Here is a 27,554-nt window from a genome sequence, read left to right as displayed (position 1 = left end):
TTAGAATTAGAAGTACCAATTTTCTTTTTCTTTTTCAATTTTTTTCTTCTGTTTTCCTTCAAACATCTCTTAATTTTTTGTGCTCTTCTACTGCTTTCATGACTAATTTGTGTTATTGTTTGTGGTCTATTATTTGGTTCTAATATTTGAATAAAATAGTATTTTTTATAAAATATTTAGGATATCAACATGTATTATGAGGAAATAAAATAATATTTCTTATCTTATGAGATATTTAGCTAGGATAATAGTATTTTTTTCAATTATTTTATTTTTTGAGCGAATAAAATAATATATTTTACAAGGTATTTAGGAATATGACTAATAGTATTCCCAATTTCGACAGGTGATTTGCAATTAAATAAATTGAATTATATTAAAAAAAAAAAAAAAAGTAACAAGAACAAGTCGATTGGCCCAAGTGGGCAAGAATCATAAGGTCTAAAAACATACAAAACAGGCCCAATGGATCCATTGACATAGTGGACCCAACTTGGCAAAGACAAAATCCAAAAACTTCTAGCCCAACTCATCAGTAACTCACATTGCACATTTGCGCTCAAATAAAGGAAAATCTTTAGTTACAATCCAAGAAATGATGTGGATTATTCAAGAATCCAAGCAACTTGCTTTACAAAATGAAGATATCAATGAAATGGTTTTGCCGGATTTGGCCAATTGTCTTGATCATTTAGAAATGAAAATTTGAGTAATCAAGAGATTTTCTGCCATTATTTCTTCCACCAATTTGGTATCTTATTGAACAAAAATGGTGATATATATATATATATATAATGTTTTGCTATTAATCAAGAATTTTGAAGGCCTATTGAATTGAACAAATATCAATATTGCAAATCAAATTACATAGCAGTGTGAGTGAAGTATATCTATACAAATTTTAAAGTAGAAAAATAAATATGCAGATCCTTCAACAAATTGGTGTTGGAGATCCCCTAGTGAGACATTATATTTAGGAGGAAAACTCTGGTTTGGATCAAGTGCCTAAACAAGCACTCCAACCCTTTCACAATGCCTTCCATGCTAACATCCAAAGCATCCAGCCCAATCTGCGCAGATTGCATCTTTTGCCCCTCCATTTCTCTGCAAGAACTCTGCATCAACAGGCTGCCAAGAGCCATGTCGACGCCTTCCAATTCATTCACATTCTGCACACTTTTCTGCACCAATTTGGAAACCAACGACCATCTGCTTGGCTTTGGTTTCAACACTTGTGCAGAAAGGAACAACAAGAGTGAATGGAAGATTGAAATGGTAATCAGGCTTGTTTCTCTAAGCACTCTGACCACCGCCAAGAGATGATCATCTTTCTTCTCTAAGCAATCCAAGCCATCCATCAATGGCGGCTTCAGTGATGCCAGAGACTTTGCAGTCTCCTTTTTCATCTTTCTTCTCGAGCAAAAGTAGGCAGAGACAACGCTTTCATTGCCCAATTCTCCAACTTTTCTCCGGCGAAGAGCAGATTGGAGCTCTCGAACGGTTTCTTGCATTGAGAGAACAGAGTCCCTGGTGTTCCCGCATGCATCCAAGTATCTCAATGATCCTTCCAACAACTCGTTGACCCATTTCTGGTGTTGATCTTGGGAAAGAGCTTGTTGGGTCAATGGCAGATTCAGAAGATCTTGTATTCGTTTATACAATTCGCTCAGAAGCGATAGACCGAGGCATATTGTTTCTGCCTTTGATGATGAAGAACTCGACGATTCCCATGATTTAAGCTTGTTTAGCTCTTCCTCCACTCTCACTGTGCTCGGATGAGATCTGGCCGGCAAGCTGATGGATCGAACATTGGGGGAGAAGGCTGCCGCCATTGTTGTTGGTCTCTTCATCATGAAGAAATTCAAATGTAAGATAGATTTCTAGTCATCATCTCGTATTTATATTTATATATATAAAGGAATTTAGAAGAGAGAAGATGTGGGAAGGCGACAGAGGAATCTAGAGGTGATTAATGCGAATGTGATCAACATGTGGAGGCAGAGTGGGGGGGTTCTCTATTGCGTTGCGTGGGTTATGTTGTCACGTCTTTCCACCAACAAGATTTGTTTTGTTTGATATTATTATTATACAAAATCTTTTGGTGTCATTTTGGTACGGTGTATTCCATAATTGGGTGCACCAAGACTATCTATATATTCATCATTACCCTTCGTTCTCTGTCATCTACCACCGTCACCACCAACCTATGCTTATCCATGGCTCAATATTCATGGAGCCATTGAAGAATGTGTGGCCGGCCAAAGTTGTTAGGATCTATAAATAAATTATTTACTCCCTTAAATTGAGAGCTGCCACGTTTAATTTGGAACACATTATATATTATAAAAATAAAAATAAAAAAGTTAAAGGGTACCAAATCTTTTATTAAGAGATGTGTACTAAAATGATGTAGAACTTATTTATTGGACATGATAAAGACAAGTAATTAAAAAAAGGAAAAAATATAAAAAAGCTCCACAAACTACCAGCCGTTTTCAATTTAGGCCCCTAATGTTCCAAAAGTGATAAAGTAGCCTCCCAAACTACCAAACTATTGCATTTTGGCCACTCCGCTAGTCAAAACAGTCAGTTTGGACGGAAACTGCAAAACATCGTCGTTTTGCTATGAATAAGTTACTACAATGCCCTTTTATGAAGAAAAAAAAAATTGAAAAAAATATCAAAAAGCCCCCCAAACTATCAGCCGTTTTCATTTTAGCCCCCTAATGTTCAAAAAGTAATAAAGTAGCCCCCAACAAAACGATGTCGTTTTGCAGTTTCCGTCCAAACTAACGGTTTTAACTAACGGAGTAGCCAAAATGCAATAGTTTAGGAGTTTGTGGGGCTACTTTATCACTTTTGAAACATTATGGAGCTAAATCGAAAACGGCTGGTAGTTTGGGGGACTTTTTTATATTTTTCCCTTTAAAAGAAATGTTACAAGTACCAATAAATAAGATCTACATCATTTAGTACCTATCTTTTTTGTAAAAAAATTGTTACCTATAACATTTTTCTATAAAAAATGCATGTACATACCAGATCGAATATGCCCCGTTAAGAAAAACTCAATTGTTTTGGCAAGGGTGACTGCGCAGCCGGGTCTGGCCAAAACAGTGGAGAGTGGTCATGTTGCCGCCCCTTACCAGAATAGTGTGTTTTCCTTGATAGGGCATACTCAATTTGGTGTGAACATGCATTTTCAATTGATAATGCTACATGTATATAGAAATGCTTACTCTTTGACGTGGCATAAAAAATCATCATTTACTTAAACAAAAATAATTAATAATAAATCATCATTGAATTTTGGACAGATTATAATAATTTTCATTGTTACAACAAAAAATAAGCACAAATAAGTGCGTGTAGCATTTTTCTTTGTAACAACTCAATCTTCATTGAAAGGTGTAAACGTTATTAAAGTAATTTTGAATAAAGAATCTTTAGTATCTAGAAATAAAGATCCGGAGAGATCCAGAACCATATTAATTAAGTAATTAATTGAAGAGTTTCGATAGAGGATGGTGGTTAAACAAAGAAATGTATATGTTATCATTAATATATGGGTGCACGGGTGGCATGTTGGCACCATGTACCCCTTGGGGTTTACAACCTTCCAATGTAAGATATGGGTTTAGTCCATGACTTGTGGCACTATGAGCTACCTTTCATACATCTAGTACTTGGTCCGTCCGTGAATCCAACCACTGCCCTTATTGGATTGGAATTCTCTATAATTGACTATTCAAATAGGTGATTGAGTCTATTTGTTTGAACGAATCCAACTAAGTAAGCTTTAACAAAGCCCTCTCTCATTTACAGACAAGGCAGATTGTGATTCAGTCAGCGAATTGTGACCAACTTTAATCTACATCAAAGCTAATGAATGCTAATTTTTATGAAGAGAGGAATCTGTGAAAAGTTAGATGCCGCTAATGTCTTTGTCTTGAATGGTTGTTGTTAGTTATCTGTACCTTATTTTCTTCTTTTTATTTGTATTTTATAATACTTTTTATAGGTAGACTCCAATAGTTTTGGTCACTTTTGAGGTAGGATTGAACCGAGGACAAGGATAGGTTCCAGCCAGCTGTTGGTTTCTAAAATTTTGAAAGAAAAATACTAGTTATAATGGCTGAAAATTACTGGTAGAGATTGATCTTGGTAGGTAATGTCCAGATTTAGTTTTTTAAAAAAATAAAAAATAAAAACAAGTCTTTCAAGTTTCTTCTAATTTGACTATGAAACTATTGCATCATGCATTCGGGCAAGCTTGAATTGATGAATTTAATAAACTATTCGACTGAAATAAACAATTTGGGGTTTATATCTAAAGATGAGCCTCAAGTGATTTCGAGAAGTTGGTCTTAATTTATTATAGGAGACAGGACAAAAAAGGCAATTTTATTATTATTAAATTTATATCTATGTGTAATTTTTAATAAGATTAATGGTTATTACTTTGTGAGGAGCTGGCTGTGACCCTTAAAATGTGAAAAAGGTGTAAGATTAGATTAGCCTTTGCTTGCAAATCAAATATAGAGTGGATTGCCTTTGCTTGGGAAATAGCTTCCAAAAAAAAAAAAAATATTGCTTAATCATCGGCATGAGATGTGGCAGAATCTGTGTTGGAAACTTGGAGTAAAGGATAATCATCGACTCTTTGTGCACACACGTGTGACATTATTATTAATAAACATGTTCTATGTTCCCTTATGCACGCTACACGTGGAGGAGGACAAAACCATATATAGGGCTTTTCAATAATTGTAATTAGGGGCATCTTTATTGTGGAATAATCGAGACTTCTAAGTTCTATCAAGTTTAAATCTTGACAATTAAGTTTCATGTTCTTGATAAGCTGTTGGGCCACCTCATGGCTTCGTAATTTTCATATGATATTTATTAATGTTTGTGTCACTATTTAATAAAATGATAGGGGTGTACCATCTCTAGCCATTCCCTCATTTCCCAAAATAAATTAATAAAGAAAATGAAATAAAATATGACTAATTCCAGATGATAGGTTGGGGGCTTCAGACTCCTAAAGTTTTTGATTATTTTACGGGTGAGATTAAATTTTATAGATCTAACTGTATATTTGAGTTTCAGACTCCTAAAGTTTTTAATTATTTTACGGGTTAGATTAAATTTTATAGATCTAACGGTGTATTCATGTTTCATATTTCACTATGTACTATTCATTAAACGATAATATATATATATATATAATATAATTGTCATACATCTTATGATGAAGTAACAGAAAAAATTATTAAGCAATGGCAGAGAGGATTGAATTAAATAGAAAATTTTCTAGTCAATATTGACGGTTCACTTTCTCCTACCTAAAATTAATATATATATATATACATTTTTTGAATATTATTTTTTATTTATTTAGTAGTTAGATATAATTAAAATTTCACATAAATTGCAAGTGTTGATTTTTATTATACATATCAACACTTGCAAAAGTTTTTGATTCCTAAAGTTTTTGATTATTTTACGGGTTAGATTAAATTTTATAGATCTAACGGTGTATTTGGGCTTTAGACTTCTAAAGTTTTTAATTATTCCATATTTCATCATAGTATGTACTATTAATTTTTCAAAATAAATAAAGAATGAAATTTTTTCTCCAAATTATATTAAAATAAATTATTCTAATTAATTTGAGGTTTGTTTTGATGATGTCATAAATACAACTAAGAATTTCTTTCATCCATACCTCAACCCAATTTGAGGGTTGTTTTCATCACTCAAGCAAACAAAAGATATCTTAATGAATCAATAGAGAATGTAAGAGGAAAATTGATGTGGAGCTCAAACTTTCCGTTTGTATTTACTCTATAATAATTTGATAAATGTACGTAGTTGTTGTTGAATAGGAAATATATATGAACCCTTTTGGCACATCCTCTTAAAAATCTGATGGCCTTCAAGGATTTGGATACAAAAATGGGTTTTGGTAATGCTCTATTGAGAGATTATGTTCAAAAGAGAGGCTCTTGTTTTGATCAAGCGCCTAAACAAGCACTCCAAACAATTCTCCATTTCTTCCATGCTAATCTCCAAATCCTCCAAACTTTTATGTGTGCTTTGCATCTTCTCAGCATCAGCATATCTGCAGAGGGTGCGGAGTGCAGCATCAACAGCTTCCATCTCATTCACATTCTCTTGCTTTTCTTCGCATGCTACTACACCCTTGTGCATCAGCTTTGAGACCAGTGACCACCCAGTTGCCTTTGGCTTTGACAATGGCACTGTCAAGAACAGCAAGAGGGATTGAAAGATGGAAACATTCATTACACAAACTTCTCTAAGCGCTCGAATCACTGCAGAGAGGTGTTGATCATCTAGATCTAAGACTGGAAATGCAGCCCATTTGTTCTCCATTTGCTTTAGTGCTGTGATCAACTTCTTGGCATCCTTCTTCATTTTCTTCTTGAACAAAGTGTAGCTGTTGATGTTGCTTTCAATGCTAGAATATTCTCCCTTTCTCCTTCGGAGAGCAGATTGAAGAGATCGAACATGTTCCTTAATCTGCAAAAGGGTATCTCTTGTAATGCCACAGATGTCCAAAAGCCTTACAGATCCATCCAACAATTCCTCGACATATTTCTCATGTTGATTTTGAGACAGGACTTGTTGGGCCGATGACATGTTTAGAAGATCATCCATGCATTTGTACAACTCCTCCAGACCAACTAGACCTTTGCAGATTGAATCTGATGTTGATGCAGAACATGTTGCCTCCCATGTTTTGAGCTTGTTCAGCTCTTCTTCGAGCCTAAGAGTGGTAGGATGAGATCTGGAAGGCAAGCTAATAGATCGAACATGGTATTTACCAGCCATGGCTGCTATGATTTCTTTTTTCTCTCAGAGAGCTTATAGTTAACTTTGAGGTGCTTCTGCCAATTCTATGATTCTCCCTATATATAGGAACACCCACAGAGATGAAAAAGAGACAAAACTATTCATGTCAATGTGGCCAGCATGTGGTGCCAGTGAATGGGCTTTCCGTTGTCTTCGGTTGCCTGTCACAGCTTTGGCCAGCATTGCCTCAATGATTTCCTATTCATTTATGCCACCTTTGTTATTGAGGTGTCCTGCTATTTTGTCATTTTGGGTGTTTCTGATCCAAGAAACAAGAGGAGTCATCACCCATTTTGCCTCCCCTGCTGCCACATTACCCTCCATTTTCAAACTAAAAAATTGCAGCTGCCTCACCTACAAAGATGTGCCCTGTCTGGGTTGTCTCAACTAGGAGAGCCATGCTCTGCAAAATGTATTAAACAAAAGCTTTAGACAGATCGAGATCCAGATCTGTTGAGATTAAGATAATGTGTAACGATTGATTTATAGATAATGATTAGAATTCCCATGCCATTTCAATGCTGAAGTTTCTATTTAATTGTGTGCACGAGTGGCCTGTACTTGCTATGTCTCCATTGTATTTAACCAACAAATGCTTTCTTATTTATCAAAAAAATAACCAAATTTATTTTCTCTTCCTCCATTTTCTCAGTAATCGAAAGGTAAGCAGTAGTAGGATATGGTAATGGAAACAACTTAACTTTATGAAACTCATTATATCAATGCTTTGAACTGGTAGTCTGTTAAGTATTAGTTAAATGATTAAATCATTTCTATTGACTTAAATTTTTAATATGGTATCAAAGAAGAGAGCTTATTTCTCATTTCAAGTAAATATTGCTCATATTGCAAACAATTTTATTGATTAAGCTGTAACTATCTAGGCATCACCAACAGAGCTGCAAGAATGAATGTACATATGCTGCTGCTTCATAATTTTCAGTGCAGAGTCATAGATTAAATCAAATAGAGCCCTAGGTTATGTAGTTAGACTAACTTGTCCTGTGACACATTTTAGGCACAAACTGTGAACCTCATCAATTAGATGGTGTCCCTATACCAAACTCCCCCTAGCAAGTGATAATACAACATAAAACATAGCATCAGAAAAGAATCACTTATTGAGAGAGAATTTGAGTTTACATGTGAGAAAGAATATATGATTAAATTCACTATTTCTTATCAACATATACTGTTGGAATAAGTAGTGATTTAACACATCTTAACATAGCTAGCTAGTGAAAGAAGAAAAAATATCATTCCTCTTACAGATTTACATGAGTTCCAACTTTCAGTAACACAGCCTGCTTGTAGTTCGATCAAAAAGGTGAGAGTTTTTGAATTTGTGCAGATTTTGCATATGCAGTTCAATTCCAAACTAATAAATTTGGAAAGAACAATAACAAAATTGAATGAAAAGAAATCGATAAGTTCTCTAAATACTATTTTAATTATATATGTCAATTCTCTTACAAAGATGTACAAAGATTTGATAGCCTTAATTAGCAAGGATGTTCAAGAAAGACACTCTATTTTGGAGTAAACACCTAAACAGACAATCTAATCCATCCTCAACATCATTAATGCTAAGATGGAGTTTTTCCAACATCCTTTGTGCCAATTGAACTTCGGCCTTAGCATCCTTATTTCTTAGATGCCCATGGAGGGAACAAAGAGCAACATCAACGCTCCCCACCTCATTGATAATCTTCTGGCCTTTCTCACAGGACAATAATCTCGCCGTCGCCGGCATCAATCTCGAAACCAACGATGACCAACGTGCAGCGTTTGTCTCCATTGCCGGCATGGACAGGAACAGCAAAAGAGATCTAAAAATGGACATGGTGATGGAGCTTGCTTCTCTTAGAACTTCGATCGCCATCGATAAACGGGGGTCTAAATCCAACAGTGGAGAGGAAGAAACTTTTCTTTCCGTTCTCTTCAATTCTTTAAGGCACTTAGCAACATCCTTCTTCACCTTCTTTCTGAAGAGCATGTAAGCATGAATATCACTTTCAATTCTTGAATCCACTCCCTTTCTACGTAAAGCAGACTGCAGGGTTTGGACATGTTCCTTCATGGTAAAGATAATGTCCCTTGCAGTGCCGCATGTGTCCAGCAATGTGATTGACCCTTCAAGAACTTCTTCTTCCACTAGCTTTCGATGTTCATGGCACAGAAGAGCTTGTTGGGTGAGAGGAGAGTGGATGAGTTCCTCCAAACAATTGTACAACTCTGCAAGCCCAGCTAGACCAGTTTGAATAGCCTCTGCTCCGACCGGAAATGCTGTCAAAACTGATGAAATTTGGCAGGATTTTATAGTGTTTAATACTTCTTCAAGCCTGACAGAACTTGGTTGTGTCCTGGAGGGCAAACTAATAGACCTAACAGGTAGATGGGCACCACTCAATTCAGATGAGGCTGCCATATTTACAGCTTTGTTCAAATGCTGAAAATCACTAGAACTCTATGAGTACACAAGTGATGCTTGAAGTTGAAGGCTATCAATATCATTGTTGAATCTGTATTTATAACAACACAATGCAGCTAGCAAAGTGTGCACATGGCAATGTGGGTGATCAGGATACCTTTCCGATTCTCCTGTATTGTTTCCGGCCAACAATCCGCCACCCCGATTGATTGTTAATCTTGTTTGGCCATGAGACAACCAACATATTGCTTTGGTAAGAATCTTCAGGCATTATTTTGAAAATGTAAACATTATTATGTACATGCCTCTTTGCCTGCCCAATCATCAACTGTAAAATTCTCTTATTAGAGCATAATTCAATATCATACTTTGAATTATCGTTTGTAATAAAGAATTTCATGCTGTACGTATGCCTCCTTGTCTCCCCAATCATCACTGCTACCATTCTCTTAAAGATAATATAGTATAATTCTCTGAATATATATATACAGTACAGTTGGTGTCCTTGGGAGACAAGGAAGCATTCGGCACTAGATTTTTCTTATGCCTTGGAAATTGATGTTAATTATCAGCCGAATACAAACAAAATTACTATAGAAAAGTTGTAGGGGAGGCAAGCTCGTTGTAGAAATTGTGAGAGCTAAACTTCATCCAAAAACCACTCTTTGGCTTCATATGCTCATTCTATATAATGATTCTCCTTGTCCCCTACAGTTTTCTGCCTGCATTCAACTCATAAGCAAGCCTTCATATTCTGCGGCAGGCAAAGAGTCAGGGTAGTAATTCACTGAGTCTTCCTGCCATGTCATACCAAACTAATGGCCGAGACAAGGGCATGACGAGGCAAATGGGATCCGGAATCCCACCAATTTGCTATACACATTTGAGGCATACATGTTCAAACAAATGAGCAGGGCAACCCAAAATTTGCTTGAACAAGTGGGCCTCATAATAGTTATCTCATATTTACTGTCTAAATTGCTAACAATCTAGTTAACAAAATTACTAGAATCTCTATCTAGGCAAATGAACCTCCGGCCCGTTGCTGAACTCTCATGCACACCAAATTTATAAAGAAAGTTCAGTTTTCCTCAAATTTTTCATACTCTTGCTATTCTGCATCTTTGAGGTGCGTTGACAAGTATTTGGGCTAATTTCATTTCTTTTAGTCAATTGGTGAAATAAAATAGAATGCCCTCATCATCGGCCCATGTTCCTTCAACTTGTGTTGAACTCTAGTGCAGCCTATGTTCCCTTAGCTTAAGAAGAAAATTTCCTGATGACCAATTGACCATCTAATTAGAGGACCAAAATATGAAGAAATCATGCAACAATTTTAAAATATAAAAAGGCATAGAGGGCAGCTGAATAAATTAACAATAGGCATAGAAAAATAAATTACAAGTATTATATATATACATATATGCGTGTGTGTGTGTGTGTGTTTTAAACGATACTGAAATTTTCTTAAATTGTTTATTTATTTCATTAGTTATATTCTTTAATATATTTTTAACCATTTTTTCAACTCTATTTTTTAAATTGTCCCTGTGAATACCAAAGACGCTCTTCTAGATTAATACTATCTTGATAGCTAGAATGGAACTAACGCAACCCAAGATTTGGGGGTAGTTTTGAACAAATATGCCAAGCCTCTTAAAAATGTGCAATTACAAACAAATGATACCAAATAGTTTGATTCTTACCCTTCCAAATCCATGCCTTCTAGACACAATGATATGTTTCAAAAGATCAACCGTGTTTATTGCTGACTATTGATTTTGGCCTATTATTTTTAGAATGCATAATATTCTCCAACAAAAGAACATGGGCATTACCATTACATCTGACCAAATCTAATTTGAACCATAAAAATTCATCTCTACTTAACCAACAGCTATTATTGCATGATGTGAGGCCTTGCTGAGCTCTATTTTGTTTCTCACATACTAGGGCTCACTCTCTAGCCCGCCACGCCTAGTTTTGTTTGGCAATGGGAAGCTTGGATTTTGACCGGAAAGGCTGTATCAGAAACTTCCAGATGCTAATCCAATGCGATTAGTTACCTAAGGCCGAACGTTATTCAGAACAATCTCTGCCAATTGAATGTTGCCACTCAACCCAGCAGCCTTGTCGCATGGCATGAATGAGAAGCCGTCAAGAAGCTTCACACACTTCAACCCCCATTTTTCCATCAAGAACTCAATAAGATGATGCCCACTGCATTTATGAAAGAAAAGAATTATAAGACGTTAAATGTGTACAAAAGTGCATATGATCCAGGGTAATATTTCACCAGATTACAAGAATACCTTCGATTATGATATGTAGTTATGAAGACTGACCCAGGCGAATTTTCAAGCAGGAAAGTCACGGTGGCAAAGAGGTCATCAAAGGCTTACAAATGCAAATGGAATCCACATATCAGCTCAATCAATAGAGAAAACAGACAAAAACATAATTCATAGCAAATAACCTACCGCTTGTGTCGTACAATACATCTGCCCCAAGAATAATCTTTGGGTATAAACTAAATATGGATGCATCCCAAACTCCCCATGTCAATCCTAGTACCTACAAAGACAGTACTATATCTCCTTAAAAGTGACTCAAAAAGGCTAAAGTCGCTTAAAGGGACAATATATTGAACTTTCAATTCATGCTTGTAGGTGATGAGCAACTAAGCAATGGGATCAAGAAAAATGAAGTCCATTATTTGTCTTTTCAACTAGAGCAAATTTCCACCCTCAGGGGAACTACATGATCTGGCAATTTTATACATAAATAACAATAATAGCAGCAATAGTATTACATTACACTGGAGTTTATTCAGATCACACACTCTTCTCATGTTGTCCATCACCTGTAAATCCAAAAGAATCGGACTGTAAGACGTTATTTACAGACATATTAAACAAAAATATTGCTTAGGGCATTAAATAACAAGTCTTGTTAGCAAAACTCGTGTACCACACAGAATGATTATTTTCCAGCAGAAAGCCCATATCTTGAATGCTCATTCCTGGTTTGTGGCTCTAATTATAGCCTCTTGAATTGGTTCATTAAGGCCCCCTATATTTGTGTCTGCATTGCGATTATTATCTAAGTAGGAAATTGATCTTGTTACCTTGTACATATTAACACAAACTGTGTCCAAAATATGGCAAACCCCCTTTTGGCCCTAAAGGAAATTTCAGGACCTTTTACTCATAAGAAAATGAATTGAATAGGACTAAAATATGAAAACAACCCATCTTGGCAATCACAATTGGGTTCAATTCTATGTATAAAGAATGTACAAAACTCAAATGTTAACCCTCATACTTCAATGTAGACACCACAACACAATAGATAATCATCAATTTGTAGTCCATATTAGATTTCACAGATTTAATGGTCTATATGTTACCATATGGTGAATGCATTACCAAGTAATTTAAAATTTTTAACTGATGTGGCAATATGTACACCGTTAGATGGAACAAAACAAAATTTGAATTGTGAAATAGATCCTCTCCATTTCACTTGAATACTAACCATTATTTCCAAATTAAATGATTAAGATTTTGCCACATAAGCATTTACCACTTCAGTAATTATCAAATTTTCCTCAATCTTAATAGTGGTTGATGTAGCAAAAACCCAACCAGTTAATTTGATAGAATTGTACATAGTATAATGCCCTAGGAATTGTCAAAGGACGTTTGGTCCCTCATGAAGTACATTGAACATGTCCAATGATTAATAATAATCACAATAAGTTAAATTAAGATTAGTAAAATTGATTGAGAAGTAAACCTCTAATCTATCGGAGTGGTCGGTAATAGTGACGTCAGCACCGACTTTCGCGGCGACCAATCCGGGCAAGGAAGTCCCGGCGCCAAGCTGCAAAACCCAACAATTACAATAACAGTAAATCTAAATTTTTCATGGAAACGTCGATTATAGAAATTATTTCGCAAACAATTTGGATGAAAGGAATTCAAAGTACCTTACCTCAACCACGCTTGCTCCGGAAAAACGCAATCTCTGTTGCCAAACATACTCGGCCAGGATGACACTGCAGGGCCAGACAAACAGGCCATAGTCCTCTTTCATATTCTGAATCAGAAATCGTTAACAACACCAAAAAGAAATGAAATTTCAGGTTTCGTACTCGGTCTTTTGTTTGAATTTTATTTTTCATAGAAGAAGAGACGGAGGACCTCAATGATAGAGATGGAGAAGGGCAGTTCGTCCGTGTCATCGCCGAAAAAATGCTCCGATATCGTTGTCAAGTGGTGATCGGCCGATTCGTCGGAGTCACTGCCTTTCATGCCGTGGCCGATATGCTATAGACGAACTTCGCAGGGGCTCTCTAGTCAGTGGAACGGATTCGGCTTCTATGCGGATGCGGTAGTTCGTTTTGGTGCAATTTTGAGCTACAGCAGGAAGGAAATAATGGGTGGGCCCTACCACTCAATAAAATATAATGAATAAATCATTAAAAAATAAAAATTATAAACAAATCGATAATTAAAAAATTAAAAAAGTAAAAACGAAGACCAGAGGGGCGGCTCCAGCCACCCCTCGGCCAAAATGGAGTGGCCGGCTGTAGCCACCTCCATGGCTGATCTGGGGTGGGGTAGTTCGCCACCCCAAAAAAAAAAAAGGTTGGTTTTTGCATAAATTTTCCTCCTCATTCCTTGCTAGTGCAGACAGTACCCAAACCAGCATCCCAACTCGGCCATATGGGTTTGCAGAATCATTTTCATCGGCCGATGGACGTAGAAGCTTTTGGGAATGAAGTTGGATTATTCTTGATGGCTCCCAGTGGCCATAAGAGAAAACAAAACCCACATTTTGAATCTTGAATCCTGGGCTCATCCACACAGGAGCAAAACTCACACTGGAGAGCTTAAGTTCACTGAGATTAGTCAAACAAAACAGGGAAGAAGCTTAAAAGCAAGCAAAATCTAAGAGCAGAGAAATGGCAAAGCCATTGAAGTCCACAGGAGTCAAAGTCGTATGGGTTTCACCACGGGTCTGAACCTGCTGCTCCTCGTAGCCATGGTGGCCACCAACATCCTCTCCCTCTACCACCTCTCCTCCACGCTTCAAACACCCAAGAGGCAATCGGACCTAAATTAGCTAATGAAAATGGACACAAATTTCCTCAAATTCGGTTGGGAGAAAAAAAAATTTCGATGTCGAGTGTCGTACATCTTTGAGTTTTAAAAAAATTAATACTTAAGTTCCTAGTTAGTAGAATGTCAATAAATTACTCTTAAAAATATTTAAAAAACTATATGAGAAATGACACTCATGAAGTAGGACAGAAGAAATTTTTTTCAAATTAGTTTGAAGGAAATTCTGTCCAATAAAAATGAGCTACATAAGTGTAAATAATGTCACGTAATAAATATTGTCAAAACATTATTTAAAAAATTTAAATAATATGGCATTATTTACCCTGTTAAATACAGTAATATTAAATTTTAACCAAGGCTTAGGCTCTTTTTTGGTCTTGCCTTTTTTATTTCAGTCTTCTTTGGACTACGATTCTATGAAGAAGAGTGCTACACATCCTAAATTTTCCTCTAAAAAATTAGTTTCCAAATGATGTGTCATCATCTCATGAAATTTATTATTTTGGGAAGTGTGTCACTAACTCATAGGATGTCAACACATCATTTGAGAACCAACTTTTTTTTAAAAAAAAATTGAAATATATAGCATTTCTCGTCTTCTAAATAGAGATTCAAGAATGATAGTCCTTCAAGCATCACTTGTGTACTTGATAGTGATTTTCAGCATAAGAAGAAAACACTAAATATGGCAGCCTCAACCGAATTGCCTGGTGCGCATCAGCCTGTTAGGTCAATCAGATTGCCCTCTAGGACACACCCGAGCTCTCTTATGACTAGAAACATGTAAACACCATAAAATACTGCCAAATTTCGTCAGTTTCAACAACAGTTCCTTTCCGAGCTGTGACTGCAAAAACTGTTCTAGTTGGGCCTGCAGAGCTGTACAATTGGCTGGAGAAAGTCATTCTCCTCTCACCAACAAGCTCTTCTGTGCTATTAACATGGAAGAAGTCCTTTTTGTCCCTCGTAAGTCAAAAATCACAAACCAGAATAGTCACTTTAAATTAAACTCCAGAAAACATAATCGGCTAAAAGAGAACACCCAATTCACTGCAATCCATAACAATCGACAAAGAAGAAAATTCACAAACACCCATTTGCATTACAAAACCACAAGCTCTTAACACACACACACACACACAAACACTGCTGACTAAAACGACAGTACCTTGGCTTGCCACTCGCAAGCCTTATGGTGCTTGTGATATATCTTCACCAGTCTCAAGTCCATACAACATTCATCAGCTTAGCAACATAATGAGCCAATGCTACTAATAATACTAATACAATTTCAAGATGGGTCCCAAAGCACTGATTCTCTGCCCAGCTGAGACTATCCTCATTATAACCTTCTTCCTTCTATATTCTAGATCCTCCTCCTCTTCCTCTTCTTCTTCTTTATCACCCTCGTCATCATTGTCATTATCATGATCATCATAATGTTCAGGATCTTCTGACCCCTATTCTTTATATTCTTCTTCCTAGAAATACCCTAACTTGAAGGATCTTTTGTCCATTGATATCCTACAAAGAGGTACATAAAGAAGGTCGCTTGGGCTCTTTAGGAGAAAAGTATTTCTGGGAAAGTTTCTAACCTAACATATAGACGCATGTGCTTCATGACTAATCAGACTAGAAACAACATCTTTACCACCTAAAAACCACATATCAAGGTGACAAGAAATAGTATGCCCTCAGATTAGCTAATCAGCAAAAATGAGCTTATACTGTGGTATACTAAAGCCACACGATAAAAAATAAGAATACCATCAGCTGATGTTTCACCTGACTCTACCTACTTGAGCTGGCGATATTGCTCTCTCAATTCATTCAACCATACTGCTGCAAGCCTTTCGTGCACCAGGGATAGTAACTATAGATTTCTTGAACAACCACTTCAACCTCAGGACCATCCAATCAGGGCATTTTGTTGCAACCGCTGGCAATTTGACTGAAACTGCTGCAAGCCCTTGTGCACCAACAATAGTGATGTAACACACACATGCAGTCTTCTTCTTTAGACAAGAAATGCTCACTGACGACTCAAGTCAACAACAGAACCTACAACAACCTCAGCACAAGAGAGCTCGTGGCCAGGAATGAGAGGATTATGTCACTTCTGTCAAGACCTTCCAGGAAGAGAAACATGCCACAGCAATATTTGCAGCAGAAGATAAATGAGATAAGATAGCCATATATATAACGAGTGAAGTATAGAGCTATGGAGATCATTTTATTTCCAAAGTTTAACAAAGAAATATTATGAATCAAAAGTGGATAAATGAGATAAGATAGCCATATATATAACGAGTGAAGTATAGAGCTATGGAGATCATTTTGTTTCCAAAGTTTAACAAAGAAATATTATGAATCAAAAGTGGATAAGAATAAAGCCATAATCAGCAATTCTACATGGATTAGTGCCTAGTGGCACAGTAAGCCCAAGTTGACAAATGTCGCTTACCATAACCATGGGATCATTTTATTTTAAAAAAATGATACATCATTTTGATTTTGGTTACTAAGACAGGAAAGATGGAAGTATGATTATGCCTTCGGGAAAAGAAACAAATGCAACAACTTTATTTGTAGAACAATAGTAAAAAATAAATTAACAAATCTAGCCTTTTTATGGACGTACAAGTAGCCAAAAACCAGGTAGTTATCATGATTAAAAGTGTGGAAAAGGACAACATGCATCAATAAATATTGGTGTCACTTTGTCAAATTTTAACATCAACGGGCTCAGGGCAAAGGGAGCAAAATCATTGTGATGTCTAATAAGTCATCTTATTGAGGTTTTTATCATAATGTGGAGTCATAAACTTCACAATAACATGGAATCTAATATCAAAATGTTTATCCACCTTACCTCCATTATTATAAAAGAGAATAAATGACCATTACAAAATATCATCACAAAGTTACTAGGTGGCACAAATGATACAGATTGTTTACAGTAATTAGAAACAAACAAGTTGACAGCAAGTTGTGTATCCTCGCCCAGTCAATGCTTGTGTTGAATAGAGAACTTTAAGCACCTTTTATCAAAAGCCAAGAAACACTTTCTATATAAGGAAACAAAAATTAGCATGCTATATTGATCACCTAATAATGAGGAATTGCATTTAAGATAAAGAGATGGCAACCAACCTTTCAATCAATCATAATTATTTTTGGATAACTGAGGTGTCCCTGACTAGATCCCCAGGACACCATGCAAAGTGCTCCACCACACGGGTTGACTAATAATGAGGAATTGTTTCACTCAGAATACTTATACTCATAATGAGGTAATATGCGTACTACTCTCAACCACCATCCAATCTCTTGATAAACTCAGTTGTCTATAAGTCTTATATAACTTGTTGGTGATTGGAAAACTTAAAGACAACTGAGTTGATATAGAGATTGGATGGTAGTTGAGATTAGTGCGCATATTACCTCCTTCAAGAATAGGTATTCTGAGTTAATTTCATACATCTAAAATCAAAAACTTATATCCTTGGATGGTAGCAATCACAAAAAGGATCCCATCATATATTAATTAGATTTCCATTTAAACCAATGCATATATTGATCATAAATCATTTGTTCAATATCATAGCTACGGTATCTCATTCAAACCCAAATCCTTCTCACAACAAATTAATGAAAATTTTTTTACAGTAATTGAAAAGCATACCAGTTAGATGGCATGGCCTTGTTCCTTAGCTTTCTTCAGCCATTTAAGCGAACTTTCCAATGTTGTGTAAGCAGCAACGTCCGTTAAACTCTTACTCTCAACCGCATAATCAAACACTTCATAAGCTTCTGCTACCCTCCCTTCCCTACAAAATGCCCTCACAAAGGTAGCATAGGCTGCCGTCTCAAGCTTCATATTCCCTGATTTCATCACCCCATACAGCTCAATCGCTTTTTCCATAAGTCTAGACTTACACAATCCATGAAGCAGCGTATTGTAAGTGCAAGAATTAGGACTACACCCCTTTGCTTCCATCTCCTCCAACAACACCAATGCGCCCAAAGCATTCCCCTCCCGACACATCCCATTCATCAACGAAGTGTATGTAATAGCATCTGGGAAATGACCCTTCTCCGCCATAATACCCAGAAGCTTCCTGGCTTCCTTAACCCGTCCGGCCTTCGACAACCCAAAAATCAAAGTGTTATATGTAACAAGATCTGGCTCCACACCTTCCTCCTTCATTTTATTATAAACCCCAATTGCTTCACTCCCTCTACTTAACATACAATAACCCTTCATAATTGTATTGTAAACAAAGCAATCAGGCTTAAACCCCTCCTCATTAAGCACGTCCACCAACCTCATTGCCTCACGGAGATTCTTTGTATTACACACATTATCAATCAATATTGTATAAGTAACAAGATCAGGCTTCAAACCAAAAGAATTTCGCATATCATCTATAAAACTATAGACCGTACTCAAAGCCCTGGACTTACAGAGATGCTTAACAAGAAAATTATACGTATAAGTATCAGGCTTAGTGTGTTTTGAAGATAATTCTTTTACCAATTCGATAGCATGCTCAATTCGACCCGCCAAGCAGAGCGACCGGACCGCAATATCTGTGGCGACCTTATCGGGTTCAAACCCATTGGTGAGCATAAGATTGAGGGTCTGGTGAACAGAGGCGAGAGTGGAGTCGGGTGCTTTGCAGGACTGGGAGAGTAGGATGAGGTAGGTGGATCGTTCGGGGGAGAAGGAAGGGTGGGACTTGATCATGTGGCGGAGGAGCGAGATGGAATCGTTGACGGTGGAGATGGAGGCGTAGGATTGGAGGAGAGAGTTGTGGAAGCGAAGGTCGAGTGGGCCTTTGGCGGTAGTGGAGGAGATAACGGAGTCGATGAGCTTCTTGGCATCTGAGAGGTTTGGGGATTTGAAAAGGAACGGTGGGGGAGAGGAGGAGGAGTCTTGGGTCTTCCCGGAAAGTTGGGATGGGGTTGTTTTCTTGGTGGGTTTCTTGGGAAAGTGATGGGGTTTTGGAAGCGGGGGTGGGGACTTTGCAGGAATAACAGAAGATTGGTTTTTCATGAGCGTAGTTGAGATTGCTGAACGCATTGACGGTGGGAACTTTCCCATTTTCTTCTTCCTCTGCTTGGCTGCTTCAGCTCTGTGCTGCTCAGAGTTTCCTAGGGTTTTGGCAGGGTTTGAGATGAGTTTCAAAGAGATTCATGTACAAGTGTCAGCTTAATGGGCTTTGCATTTCGTCTCGTTCAGGGATGTTTGTCATCATATGCAGTAGCCCATTTGACATGTTTCATGTTTTCTTCCCTTTTCATGAGTCGAATCGTTTGGGCTTTACATTTTATGTAACCCATTTAACCCCATAATGGTGGAGCTTAGGGGCTCCGGTCAGACTAACCGGAGCTTTATAACGATTCGTGAAAAGTTTTAGTCACGTATGTATTATTATTTTAAAAAGATTTATTAATTTAAATTTTATAAAGTTTAATCTCACCTAATACTTTGCCGTCCCTTTGACTTCTATCGAAAACGATAAATCACATTTAACCACGCCTTCGCTTGTCATCAAAAGCCGATTACACAAGTTGAAATCATGTCAACAACGAGTTAGTGGTTAGAAGCTCGGGAATTTCCGCTCCCTAAATCCAACTGAGCTACCAAGTTGCAAATGGATGGATTTTTTAACATGTGTTTGTGATTGAAAATAGAGCTTTTTTGGGAGACACAATGTAAAGATGAATGCTATAAATAAGAAACACTTATACAAACAAACAAACAAATAAAATATTGTGATTTTGGGGGCTAGTTTGCGTGATCTTGGACTTATTTATTGCTTGTTGGATTCTCCTTCGTGGGCCTTTCCAAGGATACTCCTTCGTGGGCTTCTAAGGGCACTCGAGTATGTGACATGAGTATTTACAATTATACATGACACTTTAATAAATAATTAATTGAGATGTGTTTGGTATAATTTTCTTATATTTTATTTTATTCATATATTTTTTATCATTAAAGAAATGCGTTTGATATCATTCTCTTACACATCTCTTGTCCATTTTTTTTTGTAAATCCATCATCACATATTCAATGACAGATTTGCTTCGTCTTATACAAAATAGACAAGAGATAGGCAAAAGATGAAAACCAAATATTGTTCACCATTGAATATGTGAAATTGTAGGTCCTATATATTCAATAGTAATTTGCACATCCTTTGTACATACCATGATACAAAAGATATGCAAAGAATGAAAATCAAATATTTCTTTAATTAAATAATTATTTATTGTTCTTTTTTATCTATGTTCTCCTATCCCTGGTAGATATTATTTTCTGAAAATCATAAGAGATAAATAAGGTCAATTACTTAATATCATGAAAATATTAGAAATATTAGAAGAACATTTTACATTTTTGTTGTTTTTTTTTTTTAAAAAAAAAAAACATTGACGGAAAAGAAGGTCAACAATTGGACCGTTTTCACCAATGAAATTCCGACACGAAAGATCTGACTATTCCTCCACCGTCATCCTCCTCCTTCTCTTTTTGTTCCTCTGCGTCGTTTTTCTTACGCAGCCCTCTTCATCCGCAAACCCTAAACCCTAAACCCGACGCGATCCAATCCCAGAATCTCGATGGCGAGAAAAGCCATACCCGTTCTAAAGCAACTCCTCTCGAAACCGCCAGTCCCCGCCACATGCGTCAACCCAACCCGGTCCGTGACGTACATGCCCCGGCCGGGCGACGGCGCTCCACGCCCCGTAACATTGATCCCGGGGGACGGGATCGGACCACTGGTGACCGGTGCAGTGGAGCAGGTGATGGAGGCGATGCACGCGCCGGTGTACTTCGAGCGGTACGAGGTGCGCGGGGACATGAAGAGGGTCCCCGAGGAGGTGATCGAGTCGATCAAGAAGAACAAGGTGTGCCTGAAGGGCGGGCTGGTCACGCCCATGGGCGGCGGCGTGAGCTCGCTCAACGTGCAGCTCAGGAAGGAGCTCGACCTCTACGCCTCGCTCGTCAACTGCTTCAACCTCCCGGGCCTCCCCACCCGCCACGAAAACGTCGATATCGTCGTCATTAGAGAGAACACCGAGGGCGAGTATTCCGGCCTGGAGCACGAGGTCGTTCCCGGCGTCGTCGAAAGCCTCAAGGTGGAAAACTATTCTTTAATTCATTGTGTGTTGCTGAATTGTATATATATAAAAACCGTGAATCGATTGAATGAAAATAATGGTTAGAACTCTTGAAAATCCGGACAAGGATGTCTCTGTTTGTTTCTTTCGATTTAATCTTTGTGATTTTGATTGGTATCTGCATTGTATTAGGTAATTTAGGTCGGTGTGATTTTTATTTTTTATTTTTAAAAAAAAACCTTTAAATTTTTTATAAATATGTTTGTGATGAAAAATTCTGAATCATTTCAAAAAAAAAAAAAAAACTTTAAATTTTCAATAAATATGTTTGAGATGAAAAAATCTGAATCATTTCACTGTGAATTTACCCTAAAAACTCTAGAGGATGGTTCGGTTTGTTTCTTTTATTTTCATCGTTGTGATTTTATTGGTATCCGCCTCGCGTATTAGGGCAACTAAATCTTTGTTACTTTTTGTGATTTTTCATGAATATGTTTGTTTGTGCCTCATACTAATGTTTTGGGTAGGTGATAACAAAGTTCTGTTCGGAGCGGATTGCAAAGTATGCATTCGAGTATTCTTACTTGAATAACAGGAAGAAGGTGACTGCTGTGCACAAAGCTAACATTATGAAGCTTGCAGATGGTCTGTTCTTAGAATCTTGTCGAGAGGTTGCGACAAAATATCCTGGGATCCAGTACAATGAGATTATTGTGGACAACTGCTGCATGCAACTTGTTTCCAGGCCTGAGCAATTTGATGTCATGGTATGTGAATCTATGTTCAAACAATACCATGGTTTATACTAGAAATGCTTGGCTACCCGTCAGGTGTAGTCTAGTGGTCAAAGGGCAGGTTTGGAATGACACAGAGACTCGACATCTAGGGTTTGATTCCGACTAGGAGTTTTCTGAATTACCTGGGGTGGGATCCTGTATCCGGGGTTTACTCCCTGGGGTGGGTCCCGTAGGTCTGCCTTGGTGAGGTTCCATGCCATAAGAAAAAAATATTAGTAGTACTTGGCTACATTCTGTGTAGTTTATGTTAGTAATATTAATGGAATATTATGAGCTACATCAGCTCTTATTTGCTGTAGGTTAGCAAAATGTCTTACTGGAGGGCTTTAGTAATGGAGAGTAATCAACGTTAGAATGAGATAATTAGAGATTATAAACCTTTTGTTTTTTTTTTAATCAAGTAATCATATGAGAAAAATTAATGCAGCAGGAGCTTAAGTGCTAAAGTGATAAATTTTTCTGCAACTGTTCTGATTTATCTTTACTCTTTGTGTTCTCCTCCTACTATATTTTATCAAATAACAAAAATAGATGATGCAGGCGGGTTTACATTTTGTAGGTGACACCAAATCTTTATGGTAATCTAGTTGCAAATACAGCAGCTGGTATTGCTGGTGGCACAGGAGTCATGCCGGGAGGTAGGTCCACATATTTTTTAAATTTCAGAGCTCATATTCCCATACGTTGCAACTTGCCCAGGAGTCATGCCAGGAGTCTGTGTGTGTGTGTGTCCTTGTGTGTACATGCCGGCGTGTGTTTGTGAACAAATGGTTGTATAAAGAAAGGAGTCAAACTACGGCACCATATTATTCCATTTGTGTCTACATACCCTTGTCTAGCTCTCCAAGCTAGGTGGAACACCATTGCTTGCATATAGGTAATAAAACCTTTTCTGCAGCCTAAGAAATCATTATGCCGTCTTTAGCCATGATGCATGACTTCTTTTGCAACACAGCAAAATATCATTGATTAGATTGGTTACAGATTAGTGTGAAAGACAACTTCTGTTTCAGTTGCATGAGAGCTAATCTTGATCAAATTAGAATTGGAGAGTCACCATGTGTGTAAGATTGAGAATGTGGACAACTACACTAGAGTGCAGCATGAGGGGTTTAAATTATTGATACTAGTTAGGATATAACATAGGAATTGGACAAGGATCCTGGAGATGCTGATTAAATTCGAAGGTAATAATAATCATATCTAATTACATAAGTTTCTAGTGCATGGTTGGACTAAAGTAAAGCTGAAGGTTTAAATAACTGTTGCCTGGGCGGTACATATGGTGTGACAAAGGGAGACATTCTGTATTTATGTTGATTCTGAGTTTCAGCAAACTTATAATTTAGTTGGGGTTTTTGCTAGAAGGCAATTATTGTGCTTATGATGCTTCGTCCAGCAAACTGCCATAGGAAAGTTATGTGAAGGGAGCTTGGGGTGAGTCTTGAGAAAATTCCTAGGCGCAACTTTTGTTGCTAAAACTTCAAGGCTAAGAAGTCAAGCTCACACGGCTCTTACGTTAGACATCCCCCAAGCCTCCAGCACTCCTCATATGCATAAATACACTCATTCTTGCTAGTTTCTTAGAAATATACTGGCCATCTCATTAAAGTTTTGCTAGGTATGTTCAAAATCAATTTTTCTTTTCAAGATGAATTCATTACCTATATTTCACTTTTTGTCCTCTGAATACTCTATGTTAGGCCTTACTTTAGCAGAGAAAAGAAGTTTTTGGTTGCCTATTTTCTTTAAACTCTAGTATGTGAATGTTTAGTCTGTTTGCATGTGCATTAAAAGATGAATTTTTCTGTATTCGTATCCCCCAGCCCCCCTCACGTGTCAGGTTCGGCTCGTGTCGAAACATAAGAATAATAGACTATATAGGTCAATTATAATCTAACCAATTTAATTAAACGGGTTAAACCTCTCAACTCCAACTGTAATTTTGTGTTAGGTTCGCTTGTGTAAAAAATAAAGCCCTAATTATATTTGGTGTAGTGCTGAGAATAACTCTCTCCCAGTAACCCAAAAAAGAAAGTAAGAAAACGTAACCATGTGTTTGAATATAATTTTGCTGCTTTTGATCCACGCATGGGTGATGTTGCAGGCAATGTCGGGGCTGATCATGCTATATTTGAGCAAGGTGCTTCGGCAGGGAACGTGGGCAATGAGAAGCTATTGGAACAAAAGAAAGCCAACCCAGTAGCCCTGCTTCTCTCATCTGCCATGATGCTCAGACATCTCCAGTTTCCTTCATTTGCTGATCGATTAGAGACTGCTGTGAAGCAAGTGATAAAAGAGGGCAAGTACCGGACAAGAGACCTTGGTGGACACAGCACAACTCAAGAAGTCGTTGATGCAGTTCTAGCAGCTCTAGACTGACCCAGAACATATTCATTCCCACCACCGACCTAAACAATTTTGTGGTTTACCGTGGAGTTCTTACCTCCTGTATTCATTTTTTTCCCATCTTCATAAACACATTTTCCGCTGACCACCATTGAAATGGCTTTTTTGGTCTAAATAATAACAATTCAAAGATGGAAAATGTTTCTTCTTTGGTAAATGCAGTAAAGTGATCATATACTTTGCTCTCGACTGTGATGACTGATGAGATCCTCATTGTATTCTAATGCAACAACTATCATTATTGGTTGAGTGTGGTATTATCTAAAAGTGGATGTTAATCATGGTTCTAGAAATCCTCATGGTATCATTTATGTATTTAATGGGAAAATTTCATAACCGGAGGCCATTGCTCCCCTCTGACTCCGACCCTGAATGATGATGCAAAGATTTTAGTAGGTTTTACGGCCAGACAAATAGTGAGAAAGCCTCTTGCTCTATGGAATACGAGTTGAAAGAAAGTTAACTTGATTCCTTAGATAAATGAATTCTTTCATTCATGGAAAAAAAAGAACCAACTTGACTATAGATAGAGTCGATAACAGAATAAATTATCCTATGCTACTAAACCTTAACTTCTCTGTACAGGAGTCAATAACAAAATAAATTATCCTATACTACTAAATCTTAACTTCAATCCTAGGCTCAAAATACATACTGCTAAGCTACAACTAGAGCTATAATGATCACTAAATTGTGTCAGGCATAAAACAAGCAGGCTGCCGATCAAAGAGAATGCATCAGAAATGAGTGATATATATATCAAAACAGAGTTGGAGAACAACTTACAGTCATTTACTTCAAGAATGCTTCATATTTGGGCTCCCTTGAAAACTCATTTTACCATAATCCGAATACCTCATGGCTTTCAGCAAGCTGCCATTCATTCTGGACTCTGGTGGCTTCTGTTCATCCGCTGCCTGAAGTTCTGTATGGGTCTTTCTCCGACGCTCATTATGACCGGCTAACTTTTCCCGACAACTCTTTTTGTTGCCATCAAACTGTGGAATCTCATGAAACCTGCACCACACATTCAGACCCCAACCAAATACTTATACAGAAACAATAGGAAAGTCAAACATGGATGCTTCTATTCTGGCATATGAAGGAAACAGAAGTTATGATTCAAATTTCTACAAAATTACCATGGCATGGAGAGCAGAAATACTACGGCAATTAACTGAGGAAACAAATTGTAAATCCAAATGAACACTACTGCTGCAATCTACAGAAATACCAGCCTCAAGAAATAAAGGTAGCAGGAATTCTTCAATTGCAGAACAGATGCCATAAAATGACATGAAACATATCAGCTACACTCCAGTTATGTTACCGTTGCAGATATACTAAATTCAACTAACCACAGTATTATGTGAAATTGGTCAAAATGTTCCCAGTAAGGAAAAAGGCGCAGAAAGAAAACAATCGAACACATAATGGGCCAAAAAAAGAACACCCAATTAATCCACTTGCAATCAATAACTCGACAGAAGCAGAAAAATCACAAGCACCCATTTGCACCACAAAATCAGAGAAGCTTTTGCAACATAAAAAGGAGGGAAAAGTTCAATACTTGCTACACTGCTGGCAAAACCTCTGGCGAAGGCCGCTGACCAAAACCACAGCAGCCTTGGCGTGGCGCTCGCAAACCTTATGGCGCTTGTGATATGCCTTCGCCATTATCAATTCCACACCACATTCATCAGCCTGGCAACGTAATGAGCCAATGCTACTAATATTGTTATCAATACTACTACTACTACTACAATTTACAAAGGGCGACAGAGTACTTAATCTCTGCCCAGCTGAGACTACCCTTATCATCACCTTCTTCCTTCTATATTCTAGTTCCTGCGCTTCTTCTTCTTCTCCTTCTTCTTCTTCTTCTTCTTCTTCTTCTTCCCCTTCCTCATCGTCTTCATCGTCATGATCATCATAATGGTCATTATCTTCTTGTTCCAGTTCTTCATATTCTTCTCCTTTCTTGAGAGATCTTTTGGCCATTGATACCCTACAAAGAGGAGCAGCAAAAGGGTATTTTGTGACTATCTACGAGGAAGAAATTTCTGAGAAGGCTGGAGTTTCTGGGTGTGAGAACTAGAGACGGAAATGGGTTAGAACCTGGAAAGAGAGAGAACAGAGGAGAGGACTGATGCCAAAGCAAGATGAAGAAGAAAAGCCCACTGGACTCTTCTAAGGACACAGAAAGCAGACCATAAAGTGTCGTATTCGTCATAAAAAAACACGGAAAATTTTGGAAATTTTCGACGTACACTTTTATATAAAATATAAACTTAGATTTGAAAATAAAAATCATTACTTAGGTTACTTTTAATCATCTTAAAAATCATTTCCTTTATTAATCTTTTCGTCCAAATTATTTATCGAGTTTTTGGCTAAGGTAGCTAGTACTTATCAAGTAACTTGCAATCACTTTTTTAAGAGAAGGAAATTAAAAATTACAAAATCAGTCCTTATAATTTATCTGATTTATAATTAATTTTCTATGATATTAAAATGAACTTATAGATATCTAAGATATGCAAAAATAAAAAATAAATAAAAATTTAGCCCTTATAATCGAATTTGGTGCACTGATTTAATAGATTTCGTTAATGCGTCATTAACTTAAATAGAACATGTGTCACAATTTTATTGGCATCGATGTATCACACTATCAAAACTTATTAAGTTATGGGAAAAATGAAAAATGAGTCCTTGTGGTATCAAAATGAACACAAAGGTCCCCGAAGTATGCCAAAAAAATAATTTAGTCCCTACAGT

General features: G+C 37.2%; 7 protein-coding genes across 9 annotated transcripts; 1 reads left to right on the top strand and 6 right to left on the bottom strand.

Annotated features, from left to right (window-relative positions):
- Positions 1-829: 829 nt before the first annotated feature.
- On the bottom strand, positions 830-1,940 carry LOC132172346 (uncharacterized). The gene has a single exon (XM_059583830.2). It carries the CDS (start codon positions 1,851-1,853, stop codon positions 957-959), a length of 897 nt encoding a protein of 298 aa, XP_059439813.2. The 5' UTR covers positions 1,854-1,940; the 3' UTR covers positions 830-956.
- A 3,880-nt stretch (positions 1,941-5,820) lies between these two features.
- Positions 5,821-10,470, bottom strand: LOC132172640 (uncharacterized). Its single transcript, XM_059584174.2, has 2 exons — positions 10,417-10,470; positions 5,821-7,282 (listed from the first exon to the last, which is right to left on the bottom strand). The coding sequence occupies exon 2, from the start codon at positions 6,856-6,858 to the stop codon at positions 5,980-5,982; it is 879 nt and encodes a 292-aa protein (XP_059440157.2). The 5' UTR covers positions 6,859-7,282; positions 10,417-10,470; the 3' UTR covers positions 5,821-5,979.
- On the bottom strand, positions 8,378-9,353 carry LOC132173002 (uncharacterized). The gene has a single exon (XM_059584566.2). It carries the CDS (start codon positions 9,305-9,307, stop codon positions 8,378-8,380), a length of 930 nt encoding a protein of 309 aa, XP_059440549.2. The 5' UTR covers positions 9,308-9,353.
- A 580-nt stretch (positions 10,471-11,050) lies between the features above and the next one.
- Positions 11,051-13,829, bottom strand: LOC132172639 (Putative methyltransferase family protein). The gene is made up of 7 exons (XM_059584173.2): positions 13,516-13,829; positions 13,307-13,411; positions 13,109-13,195; positions 12,123-12,173; positions 11,791-11,884; positions 11,623-11,707; positions 11,051-11,530 (listed from the first exon to the last, which is right to left on the bottom strand). The coding sequence occupies exons 1-7, from the start codon at positions 13,624-13,626 to the stop codon at positions 11,377-11,379; spliced, it is 687 nt and encodes a 228-aa protein (XP_059440156.2). The 5' UTR covers positions 13,627-13,829; the 3' UTR covers positions 11,051-11,376.
- Positions 13,830-15,468: 1,639 nt separating this feature from the next.
- LOC132171974 (Tetratricopeptide repeat (TPR)-like superfamily protein) lies at positions 15,469-19,635 on the bottom strand. 2 transcript variants are annotated; one of them, XM_059583393.2, is made up of 2 exons: positions 18,125-19,634; positions 15,469-16,568 (listed from the first exon to the last, which is right to left on the bottom strand). In XM_059583393.2, the coding sequence occupies exon 1, from the start codon at positions 19,544-19,546 to the stop codon at positions 18,128-18,130; it is 1,419 nt and encodes a 472-aa protein (XP_059439376.2). In that variant the 5' UTR covers positions 19,547-19,634; the 3' UTR covers positions 15,469-16,568; positions 18,125-18,127. The 2 variants fall into 2 exon arrangements, with proteins under 2 accessions (XP_059439376.2, XP_059439377.2); XM_059583394.2 differs by lacking the exon at positions 15,469-16,568 and adding an exon at positions 17,285-17,507 and having other exon boundaries at positions 18,125-19,635.
- A 1,254-nt stretch (positions 19,636-20,889) lies between these two features.
- Positions 20,890-24,959, top strand: LOC132172307 (isocitrate dehydrogenase [NAD] regulatory subunit 3, mitochondrial). 2 transcript variants are annotated; one of them, XM_059583785.2, is made up of 4 exons: positions 20,890-21,585; positions 22,107-22,334; positions 22,924-23,002; positions 24,472-24,959. In XM_059583785.2, exons 1-4 carry the CDS (start codon positions 21,067-21,069, stop codon positions 24,744-24,746), a joined length of 1,101 nt encoding a protein of 366 aa, XP_059439768.2. In that variant the 5' UTR covers positions 20,890-21,066; the 3' UTR covers positions 24,747-24,959. The 2 variants fall into 2 exon arrangements, with proteins under 2 accessions (XP_059439768.2, XP_059439767.2); XM_059583784.2 differs by having other exon boundaries at positions 22,095-22,334.
- A 138-nt stretch (positions 24,960-25,097) lies between these two features.
- On the bottom strand, positions 25,098-26,931 carry LOC132171830 (uncharacterized). The gene is made up of 2 exons (XM_059583232.2): positions 26,344-26,931; positions 25,098-25,790 (listed from the first exon to the last, which is right to left on the bottom strand). The coding sequence occupies exons 1-2, from the start codon at positions 26,772-26,774 to the stop codon at positions 25,571-25,573; spliced, it is 651 nt and encodes a 216-aa protein (XP_059439215.2). The 5' UTR covers positions 26,775-26,931; the 3' UTR covers positions 25,098-25,570.
- Positions 26,932-27,554: the final 623 nt, after the last annotated feature.

This window comes from Corylus avellana, chromosome 1, assembly GCF_965113065.1.
Source record: "Corylus avellana chromosome 1, dhCorAvel1.hap1.2, whole genome shotgun sequence".
NCBI lineage: Eukaryota > Viridiplantae > Streptophyta > Magnoliopsida > Fagales > Betulaceae > Corylus > Corylus avellana.
Note: the sequence above shows the minus strand (reverse complement) of the source record. Positions and strands in the feature narration are given on the sequence as shown.

Bases quoted from the DNA above. Each gene is read 5' to 3' on its own strand.
- LOC132172346 (XM_059583830.2), bottom strand. From the start codon at position 1,853: ATGATGAAGAGACCAACAACAATGGCGGCAGCCTTCTCCCCCAATGTT.
- LOC132172640 (XM_059584174.2), bottom strand. From the start codon at position 6,858: ATGGCTGGTAAATACCATGTTCGATCTATTAGCTTGCCTTCCAGATCT.
- LOC132173002 (XM_059584566.2), bottom strand. From the start codon at position 9,307: ATGGCAGCCTCATCTGAATTGAGTGGTGCCCATCTACCTGTTAGGTCT.
- LOC132172639 (XM_059584173.2), bottom strand. From the start codon at position 13,626: ATGAAAGGCAGTGACTCCGACGAATCGGCCGATCACCACTTGACAACG. The intron at 11,885-12,122 runs GTAATACTATTG...CTGTCTTTGTAG, and splicing joins TGAATAAACTCCAGTGTAAT to GTACTAGGATTGACATGGGG. The intron at 11,531-11,622 runs GTATTCTTGTAA...TCATAAATGCAG, and splicing joins ACTACATATCATAATCGAAG to TGGGCATCATCTTATTGAGT.
- LOC132171974 (XM_059583394.2), bottom strand. From the start codon at position 19,546: ATGGGAAAGTTCCCACCGTCAATGCGTTCAGCAATCTCAACTACGCTC.
- LOC132172307 (XM_059583784.2), top strand. From the start codon at position 21,067: ATGGCGAGAAAAGCCATACCCGTTCTAAAGCAACTCCTCTCGAAACCG. The intron at 21,586-22,094 runs GTGGAAAACTAT...TGTTTTGGGTAG, and splicing joins GCGTCGTCGAAAGCCTCAAG to GTGATAACAAAGTTCTGTTC. The intron at 23,003-24,471 runs GTAGGTCCACAT...GTGATGTTGCAG, and splicing joins CACAGGAGTCATGCCGGGAG to GCAATGTCGGGGCTGATCAT.
- LOC132171830 (XM_059583232.2), bottom strand. From the start codon at position 26,774: ATGGCCAAAAGATCTCTCAAGAAAGGAGAAGAATATGAAGAACTGGAA. The intron at 25,791-26,343 runs GTATTGAACTTT...TGTGTGGTGCAG, and splicing joins TTTTGCCAGCAGTGTAGCAA to GTTTCATGAGATTCCACAGT.